At 39.3% G+C, this 21,022-nt stretch overlaps 1 protein-coding gene across 2 annotated transcripts in view; it reads left to right on the top strand.

Annotated features, from left to right (window-relative positions):
- The first annotated feature begins 10,581 nt into the window (after positions 1-10,581).
- Positions 10,582-21,022, top strand: part of zeb2b (zinc finger E-box binding homeobox 2b) — a 78,548-nt gene continuing 68,107 nt past the window's right edge. For both annotated transcript variants that reach the window (XM_016242181.1, XM_016242180.1), the window contains exons 1-2: positions 10,582-10,784; positions 11,920-12,077. In XM_016242181.1, coding sequence (XP_016097667.1) covers positions 12,005-12,077 — 73 coding nt within the window. In that variant the 5' untranslated portion in view covers positions 10,582-10,784; positions 11,920-12,004. The remainder of the gene's footprint in view (positions 10,785-11,919; positions 12,078-21,022) is intronic.

Below are 21,022 nucleotides of genomic sequence, written 5' to 3'. Positions count from 1 at the left end.
AGTGTGTGAATGTGTGAGCGAGAGAGAGAGAGAGAGAGAGAGAGAGAGTGTGTGTGTGTGTGTGAGTGTGTGAGAGTGTGTGTGTGAGAGTGTGAGTGTGAGAAAGTGTGTGCGTGTGAGTGTGTGAGTGTGCGTGTGAGTGTGTGAGTGTGAGTGAGTGTGAGAGAGTGTGCGTGTGTGTGTGTGTGTGTGTGTGTGTGTGTGGCTGGTCAGGTAGTGTTTCACACAGGCTTGTTTGAATTTACAGAAGGAGACTGAAAAACTGCTATCCAACCTCAATTTGTTGTTTAATATGATACTTGTGGGCATTTCATTTGGAAATTGGACAAAACTTTGAGAGCAAAGCGCAAGCATTGTTAGCAAAGATCTTTCAACAAAACATAACTATATTCAACCAAACCCTTGAATATATTTTAATGATTTAATGTAATAAACCTCACAAACTCAGTAATATAGTTACTTCTTCATTGGAAGCACTCCTAGGTTTTTCTGGCTTGCATTGTGCACTGAATTTTATTTGGTCCACACTCGAAACACGACAGCAGCTTTGAGTAAACGGTCAGGCCAAACTAGTCTCGTCTTCAGTGCACTCACTGATCGTCTGATGCATACTGCACCCAAATCAGGACGCTGTTGTGAGAATCACAGACTTCAGCTGCCAAGCGAAGCTTCCAGGAGTCAAGGTTTACTGGTTTTTATTAACATTCTGGGAAACCAAATTGTGTTTAAACGGTGCAGTTTAATAACACGAGTGCTTTGATGAAGACCTAGCCACTGAATTGGTGAGGTTCACAACATTAAATCTTTTGAAAAATATTTATAATTTTGACTGAGGCATGAAGTGGCCTCAGATTTTCTCTTTTTCTAATTTGAAGAGACACTTCCCAAAATTAAATGACTGTTTTCCACATTTCTTCTACTTCTTGTCATAGTGGATGCGTCTATTTCAGATTTGAAATTGGAAAAACTTGTAAAGTGCAAGCATACTTTTGTGTTTTATACAAAATGTCTAAAACTACTCTGCAAAAAATTATTTTCTTACTCAGTAGTGATGTCTTGCTTTCCAGTCTAAATAAATGTTTTATAAGAACATATACTTAATTAAAAGGGAAAACAAGCTTATTTTTCTAGTTTAAAGCAAAAATTCACTTTCTTTTTTCAAAAACTGTCGAAGACCTTTTCTTTTTTTAAATTTTGCTTCTCAAGTAACTATATCTTGATTTACAAATGTTGAGATATACTAGAAAATCCAGTCACTTTCTCATTGAAAGCACTCCTAGTAGTAGTCTAGTAACTTATAAACATGTCTTGCTTTCATAAACTGATATAAATGTGAGCACACTGATTCCAGAAGGTGTGTATCAGTCATCCAATGCAATTTGAACAGATGATTTTTGCAGCTTGTGTAATTTTTGCAGGCTTTATGCAGGCACGCTACACAGGTGAGCCACACGAGGCTGAGGCGACACAAAAACTGCTTTATTAATTCTGCTTTATAAACCTTGCACCCCTGTCTGGAGGAGGAATACTAATAACGAAGACAGTTGTGCATTGTTCCCAAAGAGAGAAAAAGAGAGGAAAAAGGCCCTGTTAACATGTAGTATTAACATGCCTTTAAAATGCATTGCTAGTGATGGGATCTTGTTAAGAGGAAGGACGCATTGGATCCCTTTCATCTACACCTGTGTGGATTGCAGTGCGCTTATTATGGGATTATAGTTTTTTTCAACTGCTTACACACAAAATCTTTACTTGTCACACAATTTCTGAAAGCTGACACATTTAAACAGCAGAAGCACACACCAAATCTGCAGAACCAAACTCTAATTCTTAGCCTTTGTTCAATTTCATAAAACACTTTTTGCACAACTCAACACAGTTCTCTATGTAACACACAGAAATCTTACAGGGATTAATATTATGGCAAAGGTGTTTGCAAATGTTTGCTTTTGAGATGTTTGTGATATATTGAATGCAGTGCTTCATTTTGCAAGACGTGAGGCTTTTTGCATTTTGTGCGTGCAATTCTTGGATTTGTGTGTAAAGTTGTTTTTTTTAAATGTGTGCAAGCACTGTAAACGAGACAGAGGTTAATGTCAGCTGTAAATGGGCTCACACGCAGGTCTTAAATCCAGTGTTAGGGAACTCGTAAAGTAATGCATTATTTTTTAATCTGCAAGAAAATATCTAAGTTACTTTTTCAAATAGGTAACTCCAGTTACTTTGTTTCCATGTGTTGAGTGACAGCTCTGGTGTTGCCATGGTGACAGAAATCAGGAGTGAGTGCAGAGTGTTGTGTGTGAACATGATCTTACTGTAGCTCTAGACTCAATACCAACATGTGTTTACTCATCTCACTCCACACAAACACATTCACTATTTCTCCTAATTAATAAAAAAGCAAACTCAGAATATGATGCAAACCTGCAAAAATTAAATGTTAAATAACACAAATATCCTTTAAGTATTTCATCCCATTTTATTAACCGGTGTCTTTGCTGCTGACCTGCGATGATCCAATTCAACCATACTAATGACTTACTAATAACATATTTCTCTTTTCATTGCTGTTGAACTTTCTTCTATTCTTCAGCTGTGCCTACATTTGCCAAATATAACTTTTTTATATTAAAAACAAACAAGCAAGCCCAGCCCAGATGAGAAAAAATAACACAAAAGTAACGTAACACATTACTTTCCATACTTTTTATACATGTATGCAAACAATATTGTAATGCATTACTTTTAAAAGTAACTTTCCCAACACTGATCTGCACGAGCTCTGCCTACTCTGTGACTTTTAATGTTTTATTCACCGCTCAACCTTTACTAACCGGGTAATATTTAAGAGCAGATCTCCTCAAACGCACATGAAACGATGCCTTGAATAATACAGGAGACGCTAACAGGGACGATTCTGCTAAAACAGTGTTAATCTCAGAGAACAGAGAGAATAACTGCGTCTCCTCATGCTGGCTCTTATGTAATCGTATTTGGGTAGAGACTGAATCGCCGAGAGTGTGTCGGATTGATGTTTTCTCCTGGAAATTGATTCTTTTCTGAGGTGAAGTTGAACGTTCTTACCTCAAACGACTGATTCAGAGCCGGGATAAAGAGATCAAACCGGCGTTACAGAACAATACAGACATCAGGAGTAATTTGCCGGCGCGAGGATAGCGATCTAACCTGCTTCTCTCGGCGCAGAGCGCTCCGCTCCACACAGGTGACAGCTGATAGACTCGTAATCTGCATTTCAAAGAGCGCAGGAACACGAGAGCCGCTTAACTCTGGCAGGCTCGACACTGATGCTCCGCAGATATTTATAAAACCCCTCCTCTGGCATTACGCAATCTCTTTAAAGACACGTTTCTAGGTGGAGAAGAAGGTGAGGGTTTTATTCTTACTGAACTTGCCACACACACATATTTGCTGTGATCCTTCTGTGTGCGACGAGGGTTTATTCTGGATGAACACGGATCCGTCTGCACCTGGAAAGAGCTACTTTAAACCTGATATGAATCTTAGTGGATGTACATATTGTAGGAAATCTGACCAACCTCCAGTTCTATGGTCAGTTAATGTCCAGAAGCACGCAGAGGTCAGAAGGTCACCTCAAAGGTTTTGACCTTTTCAGCTTCTTGTAATGGATGTGCATTGCTTTCTGTCTCTGGATGACTGGCTGTGTTTTAAAATTGTTACACTGACGTTCAAAAGTTAGTTTTTTTTAATCAAGGACGCATTAAATTGATCAAAGGTGCCAGTAAAGACATTTATAATGTTAGAAAATATTTCTATTTCAAATAAATGCAGTTCTTTTGAACTTTCCATTCATCTGTGAATCCTGAAAAATAAAATGTATCACGGTTTCCACAAAAATATTGTGCAGCACGACTGTTTTCAACATGGATAATAATCAGAAATGTTTCTCGAGCAGCAAATCAGCATATTATACTGATTTCTGAAGATCATGTGACACTGAAGACTGGAGGAATGATGCTGAAAATTAATAATACATTACATTTTAATGTATATGCACATAGATAACATAATAAAAACTAATTAAAAACTGTACTTTTACTATATTTTTGGTCAAATAAATGCGGCCTTAGTCAACAGAAGAGGCTTCTTTCAAAAAAAAACATTTAAAAGATTTACCGACCTTCATCTTTATAAATGTGATTGACATGTAAATGTGTTGACGTTCATCTGTTTGATGTCAGAAAAGTTGCTTTTGCAGTTTAGTTTCATTAAATGCTCCTCATGGACTGTAGAGGAAGATTTGAGTTCTGAAAGTTACAGTATGTTTACATTGTGCAGTGAACTCTGATCTGAACAGACTCGATTCCTCCCCATTTGACTCCTTCGAATCAACCCTGCTTGTAGAGTCCGTGCTGGTTGTTTTACCGCGGGAGGGCAGGTGATTTCTCTTTACTGGCATCTGTAAATGGTCTGCACTGATGTTTCTAATTACAGACGAGCCCCTCATGCCTAAAATAAGCACAGGCCTTTCTGAACGCCTTTCAGCAGGCAGTAATTCAGAGGTGATGTGAGAAATTATAGTTTATGAGACAGGAGGTCACAGCAGACAAACACACGGCTAACTGGGACCACCGGCAAACACACACGTTTACACACTTCTATCTCACACTCTTTAGGGCTCCGCTGGGGAGATGTTTAATGTGAACGGCTCCCGTCCAGAAAACCATCCAGCTACAGACAAATCCAGGCATGTTTTAGTGGTATAGTTCACACTGTTATTCATTGGGGAAGGACATGCTGCTGAATGCTGAATTTTTTTAAATGCCTAATACATGAGAAAATCACTTCTGCTAAAGACTGGGTGCTGAAAAATTATTTTTGCACTTTCAATAAATGGTCTTGAAAAGGGTTTTGCATTGTAAACGTTTCAATTAACATCAAACTCAATCCTGCTTACTGTGATTTGATCCCTTAATGTTAATACAGAAGTCTGTCCATATGTTGTGAACCACAGTGCTTCATAAACACTCTTACATAAACCAAAGAAATTGGTCTAGAAACACTTTATTCAGAAATTGCTAGTGAATTTCACAATTAATTCACAATTACATGTTTAAGTAGAAAGACTGAATAATCTACTTGATTTGCAACTGAGAAAAAAAAAAGAATCACAGTGTAGTTAACTAAAACTAAAACCATAAAAAAGTTACTTGAAATAAAATAAACACGAACTGAAATTAAATTAAATATAAAAAACCTTAAACTTGTTTTATTTCAGCTAGTTGTCAAAGCAACATTTTCATTTAGTTTAACTTAGTATACTAAAATAACTAAAACTAAAGATGAAATACAATTAATTAAAACTACATTGACATATTTAAAACAAATACAATTACACAAAAACGGAACAAAATTATTAAAACTTTTAGTAACATTAAAATGAAACAAAAAAAGCAAAAAATGTTAAACTTCAAAACTCATAATTTAACAATTTAACATCTTTTAAAAATTCATTTAAATTGGATTTTAAATTTAAAATGAAATTAAAAATCCAATGCTGCGTTTGCAAATTTGCAAAATCACTTCATGCTCTATATATGTATTTTTTTTTGCAGTTTAGTTATAAATGTAATAAATGGTTGTGTGTCTGTCTGTAACAGGACAGCAGAGAGGGGTGTGTGAGAGTGTGAGAGTGTGAGTGTGTGTGTGTGTGTGTGTGAGTGTGTGAGAGTGTGTGTGTGAGAGTGTGAGTGTGAGAAAGTGTGTGCGTGTGAGTGTGTGAGTGTGCGTGTGAGTGTGTGAGTGTGAGTGAGTGTGAGAGAGTGTGTGTGTGTGTGTGTGTGTGTGTGTGTGTGTGTGTGTGTGTGAGATTGTGTGTGTGAGATTGTGAGTGTGAGAGAGTGTGTGCGTGTGAGTGTGTGAGTATGCGTGTGAGTGTGTGAGTGTGAGTGTGAGAGAGTGTGTGTGTGTGTGGCCAATCACAGTCTCTGCTGGATCAGGGTTTCTTGTCTGTTAAATGTGATCTTTCCGCAGACGCGGCTCTAATGCGCGTTACTTAAGGTGTGTTTCTCACGAGCGCACGGATCTTTAATAATGTCGACTTTAGTTGAATCTGACAGCCGAGGGCGAGAGTACTGTTCGTTAAACCGCGCTCCTCTGGCAGGCTAATCGTAAGGGTCAAAGGTCGTGGTGAGACAGGATAAGGGTCGGTTCTGATGAATCACTTACAGGTTTGTTTTAACCAGTGAACTGAGACGCTGATCTCTTTAGCATGGAGAGCTGGAGTGTGTGTGTGTGTGTGTGTGTGTGTTAGAGGAGTGTGAGGAGATAATGAGACGTCCTCCTCTCGCCTCACCTGCAAACTAAAGAGAGTGTGTGTGTGTGTGTGTGTTTGTGTTCGTTTGTGTGTGTGTGTGCCTTGCTTGGCAAAAGTTTGTCACATGACAGAAAGGAACAGGTTTACAGGTATAAACAAGAACAAACACGCACACACACACACACACACACACACACACACACATTGACCCCAACAGGTGCTGAAGTTCATGTTTCAACATTACATTCATTTTTCCTGATCTGTTCCACACTGAACATCTGGATCTCTCTCTCTCTCCAGTAGTTATAAACATATGTACACAGTTTTGGGGAAAGTTACTTTAAAAAGTAATACTGCGTTACTCCATAAAAAAGTAACTAATTTAGTTACTTAGTTATTTTTATGGAAAGTAATGTAGTAAGTAACTCTGTAATGAAAGTGTATTGAGTGTAATACATTATCTAAAAAAGAATGCTGATTGCTTGATTGGATGCTGAGATGTGGGCGTGGCACTCTCAAAGGAGGCGGGGCTAAATGCAGTGGGTTGTAAGAAAGGGGCGGGGTTTGAGAGGATTAAAATGAATAGAGAAGTCTCGTATGTGTCACCAGAGAGAAATCATTTCACCAGATGATCCAGTTATGACATTCTGATTAATGAGGTCAAAAAATAATAATAATATGCATTTAGAAAATATATGAATTTTAATTTCATGCCAACTTTAAGATGGTATATTAAAATACAACCAGCCTAATTATTCAGTGCTTCCTCAAACCTGATTAGTCACTTGTTCATACAACCCGGAAACTAGTCAATTTTTCAAATACATAGCTGCAATTTGCTACTGTACATTAAGTCCAGTTCGATTTGATCTTGCACTCAGATGTACAATAGCAGGATTTCAGCCAATCATGTCTCAGCTCTGCAGAATAATGAATAAATCAGCACTCAGAGCCTGAGGAGGGTGAGGCCTGCAGGGGGCGAGTCATGTGACGTTCAGCTCAGACCAAACCAATGAAAACACTTTACACGGCGACACGGTTTTAGACATCCTGCATCTGTACCCGCTCACTCCTGTCTGTCTGTATCTGTCCCGCATTCCCTGCCAAATCTCACACAACCCTCTGTCTGTCTGTCTCTCACATCTGAGTGTGTTTATCTACTCATATGGCGACATATCATAGACTTGTATTGGTTTTATATAAAGTTTACAGAAACCTGTTATTTTATTTTTATTTTATTTTACCATCTTAATTTAATTTACTGCTATTTTAATGCTAAATGGAAACAGCAAGGATCTTTCAAAAGTGGTTCAGATGGATCAAATCCAAACACTGTAACATTCTGGCCAATTAGAGAGAGGGGGGGGGGAGCGAGAGAGCGAGAGAGCGAGAGAGAGTGAGAGAGTGAGAGAGGTTAAACTAGCTCAAGGGTTTAGTTGAACTCCACTGAGCAGTAAACACACGTACACATGCTACTCAATATGACAGCCAGTGACTGATGGTTCATTTTTATGTGTTTCCTCTTTAATAATCATGTGCGGAAACACACAGATATTCCCACAATGCAGGTGTGAAATGAACGAGTATTAACTTCTGCCGCTCTCCAAAGACATTTCAGCAAATGCTAGAGAGGCCTCTGTCTTCTGATTGAGTCATGCGCCTTTTTCAGTATTTTAGCTGAAATTTGAAGTGCATTTGTTGTGCTTTTGTCATAATGATGATGATGATGATGATTTTTATTTCAGTTTTAGTTTTTATTTCCAGTTAATGATTTTAGTGTTTCAACTTAAAATATTTCAAATAATTGTACTATTTTTACATATTTATATTACTATTTATTTAATATTTACTTAAATTAAGGAAAAAAGAAGAAGCTTGATTTTTGAATGTGCTTTCATTGAGACAGATGCAATTTAGCAGCGACATGCAATGATAAAAAATTATCAAATCTCCACAAATTATACAGCAAACACAGAAAAGGAAAATCCTACGGCTTTTTTTATTCAACAAACTGACATGTAAAAGCGGGTGTAAGTGTTGTCCTCCGCCGCTCTAACCGGCAGCTAATTGTAGCCGTCAATTGTATAAGATGCTCTTTTACTTCAACACAAGCCCGGATCAAACACAATCAACTCTCCCGCCTGTTTAAGAGAGAGAGAGAGAGAGAGACGGCGATGCTCGTTGTCACGGTGATGACTGCATTTATTCGCATCACACGTTTGAATATAAATATTTGTTGATTTGCTCATTTTGCGTCTCGCTGAGATCTGAACACTGTCGAGGATGTTAAAAGACTGTTTTGAAGTGCTGCCGTCTGTCTGAACGTGACGGAAAAGACAGACAGACAGAAGAGTATTCACGAATATTCGCAATTCAACACTCACGTATTTTATTGCATTTATAACCGTTAGTACTTAATGAAAATATTAAGGACACAAATATTTATTCAGATTCAAATTTATTCAGTATTTATGAAAATATGCAAAGTGGCATCCAGTCAGCTTCATGTTGTTATATTGTGTATTTTTTAATGACTGATGAGTAATTGACCAATCAGCATCCAGGAGTGGAAGGATCTGTTTTATAATGCACTTCTGTGTTGTTTATTTATCACAGATTATGACATTTGACATTGCATTTGATAGTGAATCATTTGTCTTATGTAATATACAGCAGTATACTCTTCCTCACAGCAGATTTTATAACAGAAAGAGGAAAATGTGAAGAATCGCTCACTCACACATGCACACAAACACGGCCCGGCGTACTTCCACAAGAGGGCCGAATCCTGCAGGAGAAAGCCATGTTTTATTTCATAAGATAAATTAAATTTCACACCCCTTCGAAGTTTATACAGCACAGAGCAGCAGATTTTACAAGATTCATATGCAAATGTGTGTCGAGATTAGAGATACAACAATTATTCCGGTTCGTGATAAATTATTCATTTAACAACCGTCAATTATTAATTCCACGTTTGTCTATCTCACACAATATTTAACAATGTGTAAAATACCTGCATATAAACAGACACAAAAGACAGCATGCATGCGGAAATTAGATTAGATAGATAGATAGATAGATAGATAGATAGATAGATAGATAGATAGATAGATAGATAGATAGATAGATAGATAGATAGATAGATAGATAGAAAAGCATGCTTTATGTGATGACATGCAAATTAGCTGATTTTACTTTTAGTCAAAGATATTGTTTAATATGACTAAATCAAGCTGACTATATCAGTGGAAATCAAATCAAGTAGAAATCACAGAATAACTGATTGATTAATTATTGTCTGACTGATTCGTGTCACGCACCCTACAGCAGCTTCAGACAAACCATGCATGCACCCTCACAATTTAAACAAATATAGAATAACATTGTTACAAATGTAATGTTATAATATAAATGCAAATAATAATAATAATAATAATTATTATTATTATTATTATTATTTAATAATTGTATTTTTTAAAGGAACAAATACATACCTGAGCGATTATAGACTGCAGGAGTCAGAGGTGCCTGTGATGCTGAACAAAAGCATCAATCAGTGCAGATGCCAGAAGACTGATGTCTTCATTATCCTCACAAATACTCAAACTATTCACAGAAAGCAGTGTCGCCCTCTCAAGACTTCAGCACTAAAGCGTAAAACACAGTAGAAGACAAATAACAATAACGGTGAAAGAATGCAGAGAGAGAGAGAGAGAGAGAGAGAGAGAGAGAGAGAGGAAGATCATTCACGCCCTTAAATGTGTCGGAATCCCTTTGAAATCTCGTCGACGAAGCATTTCATTCTTTAACTTTGTATTGAGAATTATATTTATATATATAAAATAACATAACATGCTCATTACGCTGCATTGACTGCCTTGGGTTTTTAAAAATCCTTAATTAAGCGTTCTTACCTGTGCACCTGCAGACTCACCTGTTCTTACCTGTGCACCTGCAGACTCACCTGTCGCAGCAGCGCGCGCGCCTCCCGCGTCTCCTCTGACTGAACACTTTCCCTCCTCAAGCTCAGCGCTTCTCCTCATCAGATTCCTCTTTTTTTATTTCATCCTCCTTTATTTCTCCTACAACAGTGTTTGAAGAGAGAGAAAGAGAGCGCGCAAACGTGCCCCGAACTTTCTTCAGACGTTATTCGCGTCTTCGCTGTAAAGGTGCCTGATGCTCCGTGTGTGTGTGTGTGTGTGTGTGTGCGTGTGTGCGTGCGCGCTCATAAAACACACACACGTTTGGCTCTATTATCCCTCCCTGTGCTGATAGGTGGCGTGTGTTTCTCTCTCTCTCTCTCGAAAAGAAAGGAGGAAAACAGTGTCATTCGAGGCGTGTGAGCGCGTCAGTCCGAGCGCAGGTTTGAGTCCTGGAGTGTGTGAGAGGATCAGTCAGGAATAACGCGCCTCTGTTTCTCAGGCTTTATTCTGGACCTAGACACTATAACACACACAACACACACTCCCGCAGCCGAGACCACAAGGTAAGACACACTCTTTTACCTTCACGTCATCTTTAAAATAGTCCTAATGCGAGATAAATCCGCTTTAATGCTGCTGGGTTCGGGATGCTCTTCGCTGAAGTCAAACACAAAGGTGTGTGGATGTTCCTCTTACCTTGGCGTTCACCTGTGCAGGTGCGCTGAGCGACTAGACTACACTCATTTGAAACTGACGTTTTATTCACGGAAAGAAACCAATGCTTGGCATTGCGTCCTCTAACCATTTTTATTTGTTATTTTTTTAAATGCAAACTATTTTTTTTTCTTTCTGTAATCTTGCAATGCGCGAGATCAGTGATCGCTACAATGCTACAGATTCAGATGTAAATGCACCGGTTTTATTGAGCTTTTTTTAACAAACACAATTTTAACATGCAGTCACAAAAATATGTACCTTATGTTAAGTTAATATACATGCAAAGTAAAGGTATTTATGCAGTTTTAATGATTATGATATCTGCACGCGTTTTATTTTACTCGTAATTTAATTATCAAACACTGCATATTTATTCATGCATCATTACCGATCGAGAGAGAGATTTATATCGATCCGATTTTCCAAAGTTTTCAAATACTGCATCTTCACTAATATTTAAAGCAAGAACTCAAACACTCAGAAAGTCAAGAGAGAGAGAAAAAAGCAATATATATCTGATACACGTGAGGTTTATCACAGATAATATACGATTTAAATGCTAATGTTCCTATTGCCTAATGCACTAAACAATATGTTCTCATTTTATTACATTTCACGTTTATGCCTAAAAACAAACTACAGAAAATGTATCTGATATAGTTGGAAGCTCCCCAATAAATAAATCAGACAACTAAAAACAATCAGCTGTTAAAGTGTCTTTATAGACATGAAACATGTCCAATATAAATCCAGCCTCTGACCTTTGCATTTAACTATTATTTCGCTTTTTGCATTTAAATCAGAGGAGACACATGCACCTTTAAACTGCTTATTTAGACGTCCATAAGTCATAATGCATGCGTCTTCCAGTCTCCGGTGATCAGATGCATGGACAGCGAATGATCTGAGAGGCTCTCAGCAGTCTCGTTCACTCATGTACCCGTGTGTTTCTGTCTTTCTGTTCGTGTGCTCGGGCTGAAGGGCTGCCAGAGGGAGCGGTCCATCCTGCTGCTGTGTTTGCTCGGGTCTGAGTCCATGCAAACTGCCATCTGATCCACGTTTATCAATGCGGGAGCTGATCATGGCGGATGGCCCCCGGTGTAAGAGGCGAAAACAAGCCAACCCGCGGAGGAAAAACGGTAAGAGCGGCTTGGGAAAGTGTCCTGGCGAGGTGCGTAAACGGACGCGTTACGCGGGACGCAGAGAGATGAGACCGGACAGATCAGAGTCCAGATAGGAGTACGTTTAGCCGAGCACAAGTAGAAATCGGACTAAACAGGCGCGATGTAAATAAAGGCCATGTAGCGGAGCCTTTTCTCTCTGTATTTTCGCGCAAGTTTGGAAATGAAAGTTTGTGCGTAATTCTCAGGAGCGTCAAACGCGCTCTGAACACGTTAGACGCCTGTGGATTCTTTACACTTGCATTTCGTTTGCTTAAGAAGCTGCTGACCGTCCAGAGACACCGATTGGACAGTCTCAGTGCGTTATTTTCATTCATTCTCAGATGCATGAATTAGAGGTGCTCGTGCTTGTTGTGTTTTTTGTGTGGAGCTGCGTTAGTCGCAGTCAATGTCACACAAGTGTCTGGTAAACGCAGTTTTGCATTAATGCAGCACGCATGCTGATTGTGAAGAACAGATGAGTTATCTTAAAAACTTGTGTTGCTTTCAAAGATGTTTCAGATCAGTGTGTTATATTTTGAGGGTAGCTGTTTGGGCGTTTTGCACATGCATTAACACTAAACACACCAGCCGATCGATTAGGTTGCATTTGAAATTGTCCGTGAGTGAGTGTTTGGTTTGTTGGTTCGGATGCCGCGCGCTGCACGTTTGAGTTTTTATTTCTTCAGCAGTTCAGTTCCATCTCCCTCTTTCCTTTATGAAATGTTTCATATCGATCCGCTAAAAATCAATACGAGTACGTGAGTCTTTTCACCCTCACGAGTGTCTTCAAGTAGCCTACTAAAGTTTAAAAAGCGCAATTCTGTCCTCCTAATTTTTGAACACAGACTTTTGCGTATGCATTTCATAAAATATGATGAGATACCATTTTACAGTCCATGCATATTCGTTTGTGTTTTAATACAACGTGTGAGTGATTCGCATAAAAATAACGGTACTGAAATATTAATTTGTAATGTCCAGTTTTGTGTTTATTATTTGTGGAGCTCGTGAACGCGTAAGGATGCATGGTAATACTAAATTAATTGTTTAGGTAGAAATAAAAATGCACCATTGAAAAAATAAATAAATGCATCTTGATATGAAGTGACAGTCGTTTTAAAATGAGGACACAGATGAAATATTCAGTGATGCTGGAAGACTGCAGATTTGAGCCCAGAGAAATATGAAGGGTGAAACGTGTATGTTCTCACACACCTGCTGGATTCAGCGTGTCCAGGTCAACTCAGGTGTGCACTGTAAGATGTTTAGCACAGATAAATGCTTCAGAAATTAATATAAGCATATCTATATATTTGCATGCACCCTATAGATATTTTTGCATCTTATTAAAAATAATCAAGCAGAGCAAATTCTGCATGTGTAGTGTTTTATCATTCAGATTCGTCTTCAGTTTTGCATGAGGCTGTGTGTTTGAACGTGCTGTATTTTCTGTGGGAAACTTTCAGTTCAGTCAGATTAATTGCAAACATCTTGCTTCAGCTCTCTTGATGAGCTAAAACCCAAAGCGTAGAGGGAATCTGATGTGTGAAGAGTTTGGCCGCTGGAATCGCAGAAGAGAACGCTGCCGTCCCCAGCTCCTTCTCCTGTGTTAAACTTCAGTCCAGCTGCTCAGTGCAGTCAGTCAGACTGTGTATTTAGTGTACTAAAAATATTTGTAGTGTGTGAGGAGCAGATTTCATGTGAGCAAATCTGATGTCAGAGGTCATGCGGAAAGTCTTTTCTGTTTGTCGTGCATGCATGCTCGGGAAGTCTTTCACAAATTCAGTGCTCTGAAATTACAGGAAGAGCCCACTTCCTCCCAAACAGTTGACGGCAGTGGGGTGTCCTAAGATGCATATTTTCACAGGTTTCCTGCAGCACAAAGACGTGCTCCTCGTGGTGCATTCAGCCAGATTGATTACATCATTTCAGGTTTGGAAAAGCTCCTGCGTGGCGCGAGGAGAAGCCTCTGTGTTTGATTACGGCAGCTGAGCCGTCGTTGCTGAATTCGGTGGGGGCGATTCTTTAGCTCGGGCTCTTTCATCCCCAACAATGGCAGATTCCGCCCCGTCTAAACTGTTTCTGCGCCCCCATTATGCTGCGAGGCTCCCTCGCCGCATGGCCCCTCCTCTGCCTCCTGTGTTTGGGAGGAGCGGGGCCGCTCACAGCTGATTGTCAGCTCTAATACGTGTCATTTACATGTGCGTAAGGTGAACCGTGCGTGAGCGAGCACCTTTGGTTCCCCCGTGCAGAGAGAAACTCCTGAGTCTCTCAGAGTTTAGATTCCACCGCGACGAGCTGAGAGAGAGTTTTAGAGGAAGAGGAGGACGACGGTGCTCTTCATCTCTCGCATTCTCTGGTCTCCTGCTACTTCACACGGCATTTCCGAGCTCGTTTTTGGACTCTCGTGTGTGTGATTTGTACTTGATTATATTATCTATGCTCTTTATATGTTGTGTGAGAGTGACTCTGTGTTGTGGGTCAGTAATTAAAGAGCTGTCAGGGTTAAAACCACCAGTTTTTGCTTTGAATAATTTTTAGTTCTGGTGCATTAGTCTGTCTCTATCATTTCTGGATTTTTTTATTTTTTTTGCAGGATTATTTTAGCTCTGAACTGATCGCGTCGATCCAAACGTCTTCAGTGTGTGGATGCATGGAAGTATCTCTTACTGTACAGATGTTGTTTTTAAAAGAGTTCACAATATTTAACCAATTCAGAATTAACAAACTTTCACATAGAAATAATATCCTTAAATCATTTTAATAAGAAACGTGTACATTTTTTTTTGCCAGTTCGTTTTCTTCCTCTTAAAAATGCATCCCTAAAATGCGCCTGCAGATTTCGGCACAGCTGAAGTGCCTGTCAATCACAAACATACACGTGCTCCGCCCCTTGTGTTTGTTTATTGAATATTTTATCTATTTGATAATGCTGTATTCCACCAATACAATCTCAACGCTCCATCTAACACATTATAAATCCTTTCAACAGAACTCTATTTTTCTACAAGAAAATGTGGAAATTCCATGGATTCTAAATGCACTGGTTTTATTCATGTCAGAGTAATTATTTAATGAGACTACATTACGATATACCTTTGAAAGTCATTTTTAAGGGTCTTTTCAGTTCCTTGAGCTGACAAATTCACGATTTCACTTTGCACTGCTCCCAGTTGTGTTTTATCGTTGTGCTTCTTCTGCGATCTCGTCTCTGAAGATATTTTGGCCTATCGGAGGGAGGGGGAGTCAGACCCAGAGCTCTGTGGAAATGCCTTAGGTGTGACTTCACTTTCACTCACATCACCGCTGACCCGACTGCCTTTCATATCACATCCACCGCGTCTCCACCGGTAAACATCCCCCGAGGGCCGAACAAAGAACACGGCCCTTTCTCCTTAATCACAATAAATGCACTGGTTTTATTCATGTCAGAGTAATTATTTAATGAGACTACATTACGATATACCTTTGAAAGTCATTTTTAAGGGTCTTTTCAGTTCCTTGAGCTGACAAATTCACGATTTCACTTTGCACTGCTCCCAGTTGTGTTTTATCGTTGTGCTTCTTCTGCGATCTCGTCTCTGAAGATATTTTGGCCTATCGGAGGGAGGGGGAGTCAGACCCAGAGCTCTGTGGAAATGCCTTAGGTGTGACTTCACTTTCACTCACATCACCGCTGACCCGACTGCCTTTCATATCACATCCACCGCGTCTCCACCGGTAAACATCCCCCGAGGGCCGAACAAAGAACACGGCCCTTTCTCCTTAATCACAACCCAGCCCTCTCTCTCTCTCTCTCTGCCAACACGCAGCATTTGCATTCAGCTTCAGAAAGGCGCGCATGAAAAGGGGGAAGAGCGACAGAAGAGAAAAAAAGACAGGGAATAAAGGCAGAAGAGGGTGGGTGTCGAGAGCAAAATAACTGAGGTGTTTGTGAATGTTTGTTGGGCCTCCCCTGGTTACGGCCCTTATATAGACCCCCCCCACACACACACACACACACACACACACACACACACCCCCCCACACACACACACACAGATAGTGTTACGCAGCGGCATGTTTGCTCTATTCATGGCTGCACACTTTCACACTTAAGAGAAAATCATCTGTGTGAGGCACGGCTGCTTTAAGACGCAAGTAGTTTGGAACAGGTGTTTAGATAATTTAATGCATTGGTATTTACCTTTTTTTAGATTTGAGGAATATCGTTATTGGCATGATCATTAGCTTAGCGAGACTTCCACTGTAAGTGCATTTGTCAAGGCATTTTTGGTTTGTTTCTACAGCTGGATTTCACGCATGCGGTGCATCGAGCTCAAGTTACTGAGCATGGGACATTTCTTTAATAAAGGACTGATAATAAATAACAAAATATAAAAATAAACACATACAAATGATTATTAATTATAATTAAATTCTATGTTATTGATATATGCAAATTAAATACTAATTATATATGTGACCCTGGACCACAAAACCAGTCATACGGGTACATTTTCTGAAATTGAGAGTTATACATCATATGAAAGATGAATAAATATGCTTTCCATTGATGTGTGGTTTGTTAGGATAGGACAATGTTTGGTCAAGATACAACTATTTGACCATCTGAGGGTGCAAAAAAATCTAAATAATGAGAAAATCATCTTTAAAGTTGTTCAAATTAAGTTCTTAGCAATGCATATTACTAATCAACATTTTTGTTTTGATATATTTACGGTAGGAAATGTACATAATATCTTCATGGAACATGATCTTTACTTAATATCCTAATGATTTTTGGCATAAAATAAAAATGTATAATTGTGACCCATGCAATGTATTGTTGGCTATTGCTACAAATATCCCCCAGCGACTCAACACTGCTTTTGTGCTGCAGGGTCACAAATAATTACATTTAGTTTTAGATCTCAGTATTTATGTTTATATTTTGTTATTTTGTGTTGTTTTATGTGCTATTACAGCTTAAACAGGACTGATTCAGAATGGGCATTTCTCTAATAGTTTCCCTCTAGTTGGACAGTAAAGTTTCTCTAAACAGAAACTATGAGGAGGATGCGGCCTCTCTTGCACACTTATCTGGATTCCAGCACACTATTTTGCTCCCTGTACACTCGCGGTCTGGCTCTGAGTGTGTAAAGAGGCATCATGTGACGGAATTCCACAAACTCTGTTCTCCTTCAGAGCCTCAGCCGAGAGATTATCAGCCGGCTGGATTTATCCCCATGCACTTCAGCAAACACCTTCGGACATCGTGAGAGAGAGAGTCAGTTTGCTAAAACCTTGTCACGCTCGCAACACCAGTGTCACTGGTTCGGTTCTGCGTGCACTGATGAAAAGAAGAGCTTCAGTGCAGGATACGTCTTTTTCGTTGAGATATTAATGAATATTAATTTCATTTGTGACTTTTCTTTCTTACTTCTTACACTTTTTAGGTGTGCGTGCATTTTATCGCCAAAAAGTAAGAGTATACAGCTATAAAATGATTGTGGATAGCGGCTCAGATCACTTGTTTTTGGGAGAATTTGTTTAGAAATGTTTGAGTTTATATCAAGAGCAATGTCTTGGCAAATCTTAACACTATTTGAGACATTGTTGAGGCCTTTCCTCGGGTGAAAAAGCATACGATTTGTCTCTCTTTGATCTCTTTGTTGTCTAAAAGGTATTGAACAGATCTCATCTGTGATTTTTCTTTCATTGTTCTCATTCTGATGTTGTTGGGTAGTTGATTCGCTCTTGAGGCGTATAACCTGTGTTCTTCGCCAGTCGAATCCTCACGTTTGGCCTCTATAACACACTAACAGCATAAAGATGGTCTGTCTCTCTCTGCTTCACAGCTCTGAGAGAAGGAGAGCTCAGATCTACTGATCATGAGGTGCTTAATGTCCAGTGTGTGTTGAAGTGGCATGACTTCATAGTCCGTGTGCTTATTTTTTTGTGGTTTAATGCGAGGAAGATTGCACGTCACGACACAAATTTCGGAGAAAACTAAAACGTGCATTCAAAATGAAGCTGAAGATGTCTTGAAACGCTCACATCAGTGAGAATCAGACTATTGCATATGCAGTTTACAGTTTCTAATAAACTTACCAGCCAACTGGCAATTAATTGGTGTTTAATTTGCTCACCAAAGCCAGATTTTACTTGCAATTAACAAGTGAGTGTTAGTTTTGGACCCGGTACAACACTGTACCTATACACACAAACGTCATATGAAGCTCGCTGTCCGATCCTCTGCATTAAAACACTGGTCCGGTCGGCCGTGTGATTGCGTGCGCTTCTCGTTTTCTCGTAGCGCAGCGCTCTTCATGCATCAGACTAGAGAAATATCACGGCTCATTTCAGATCTCAGACACGATTCATTTCCCATTGTCTCTGTTTGTGCATCATAATAATGTGTGTAAGATTCTGCATGGAAAAGAAAAAACAATCTCAGGTGTCAACATGTTCATTTACAGGAAGGGCTGGTGCGACTGGCACTCTTGTGCTGCTCAGGTGTGAAAACACGCGTGTCGTCATTTGGACATGCTGCCGTGTTGTGCAGGTTTGAGCTGTATAAATTAGCAGGATGAGTTTGATGGCCACGTTCTGGAGAAGAAAGAATGAGATCAAGAAAAGGATACACATATGCATCGTCTATTCTCTAAAGATGTTGTCTGATATTTGAGATATTTAAAAATGTAAAAAGTCCTCAGAGGTTTGCTATATATATATATATATATATATATAAGTACTAAATGTTTTATTTATGTTTTCTCGTGGGGTACAGAATTGGGTAATTACAATTAGTGATATAGATAGATAGATAGATAGATAGATAGATAGATAGATAGATAGATAGATAGATAGATAGATAGATAGATAGATAGATAGATAGATAGATAGATAGATTTACCTGTTTATATCCTTAAATATAATATATTCCTTATATAAACTCTTTCTTTCAAGGATTGGCTGTATAAAGACATCACACAGAGAGAGAGAGGTTGTTCTCTCTTTGATGATTGTCGGGTTTCTTCTGGCAAGGTCAAGCAGTCAATAGGAGATGTGTAGATATCTAATCATGACATCAGGAACCCAACACTCACACACACACACACACACACACACACACACACACACACTCTTCCATATTTCAGTTCATTTATTTTGATAGCAGAGATGAAGATTATTAATCCATCATATCAGCCCTCATCTGTTTATGAGCCTTCAGAAAAGGAGAAGTCCACTTATTTGAGGTGTTTGATCTGTGAGATTTTGACGTCGGTTCTGTATTTAGTGTTTTAATCATCTCACCATCAGCACGGCCCGGGAAATTGTTGAAATTGCCTTGCTGGCTTGTTGCTTTAACCTTAGGTAAAAGTGTGCCAAGGAGACGCGCACACACACACACACTCGTTTTCCTCGTCCAGAGGGCTGGCGTGTGTGTTGTGGTTAATGGACTCTGACTGCAGATAAAGCCTTGTGCTGCAGCGCCCGTCAAAGCCACGTCTCGCTGCTGTCACACACAAATGTCAAACAAACACCTCCTCAGGTAGCGTTGGGCTAATCATGCAGACAGCGTGTCCTCAGCCTTTCCACAGGACGAGCCCCGCGGCTGCGCTTCAGAGCCTTTACCTGCCCGTGTGTGTATGTGTGTGTGTGAGTGTGTGTGTGTGAGTGAGTGTGCGTTCTGCGCTTTTATTCGCTCGGTGCATCATATAACTTAACTGGCACTGTTAATGCTTTACAACTCACACCTGGTATAATTAACTTGCATTAGCGACTGTGTATTTTACTCTAATCCCAGAGGAACATTCATTTAATCGTTTTAAATTCAACTTTAGTTCCTCAGGAGATCATCCACAAGTCAATAGTTGTCGTGCCGTAAGAGTGTAGAGCTATAAAATGAATATGGATAACAGTTCATTTGGTATTTGATGAGTTCATATTAAGATCTCTTGCTTTTGTGGACTTTGTCATTTGGGAAAATGTGAGAACGCTGTGAACCTTCTCTCTCTCTGACAGGAGGACCATCAGATGATTTGCAATTGAGATTTTAAAGAGTTTTATTTGTGCTTTTTCTTTCCTGTGTGAATGAAACACTCGCTGATGCTGAGATTTGATGGTTTATGTAAGTTATTGGTGTTTCGGAGTCTCTTTAGGTCTGTTTGGAGCAGTCACACTTCACAAACGTTATCAGTGCTCATAATTAGTGAAGGGACGGCCGGTGAAAGCATTTCTCTCAGTAATTAAAGTAATGAAATATTCATTTCTGCCTTTTCTGAGAGGAGTGGGCAGTTCTATTACAATAGCAGACAGTCTCATCTGCAATTAGCACACACACACACACACAGTCTTTTTAACCCTGTGTGTGTGTGTGTGTGTGTGTGTGTGTGTGTGAGAGAGCTCCCTGTCCAACGCAGAGGTTACCTTTTCCCAACGGTGCAAAATCGACTTGACGTAAGCGTTCATCAGTCGCAGGACTCAGCCCTCGAGGTATTTGCATCAAATCAACTCAGTCAAGCTACGAGAAGCTGACAGCAGAGAGACAGACAGCCAGAGAGAGAGAGACAGCGCTGATAGTGTGTGTGTGTATCGTGGGTGTTTGGGGTCAAAGTGTGTGTTCAGAGGTGTGAGAGCTGCACTCACGTCAGGTCGCTGTGCTATGGGTGTAAATTCAAGAACAAGCACATTCTCTGTTTAGAGGTTTCCTTTTATTTCACACACTTCATGAGACTGTATTTGCTTGTGGTATGAGAATTTTTTTTATGTGTGTTTGACTGTATGAGGGTTACAAAATTGACCTGAATATGTCCCAATGAAAATTACTAAATGATTTTTATTTGGTTTTATTAGATTTATTTTTAAAAGAAATATTTTTTTTATTCATCAATTTATTTTTATTCATCATTAAATTGACCAAAAGTGACAGTAAA

This window comes from Sinocyclocheilus grahami, unplaced genomic scaffold (assembly GCF_001515645.1).
Source record: "Sinocyclocheilus grahami isolate Dianchi unplaced genomic scaffold, SAMN03320097.WGS_v1.1 scaffold647.1, whole genome shotgun sequence".
Classification (NCBI taxonomy): Eukaryota; Metazoa; Chordata; class Actinopteri; order Cypriniformes; family Cyprinidae; genus Sinocyclocheilus; species Sinocyclocheilus grahami.
The sequence above is the reverse complement of the archived record's forward strand: the minus strand, read 5'-3'. Positions and strand labels throughout refer to the sequence as shown.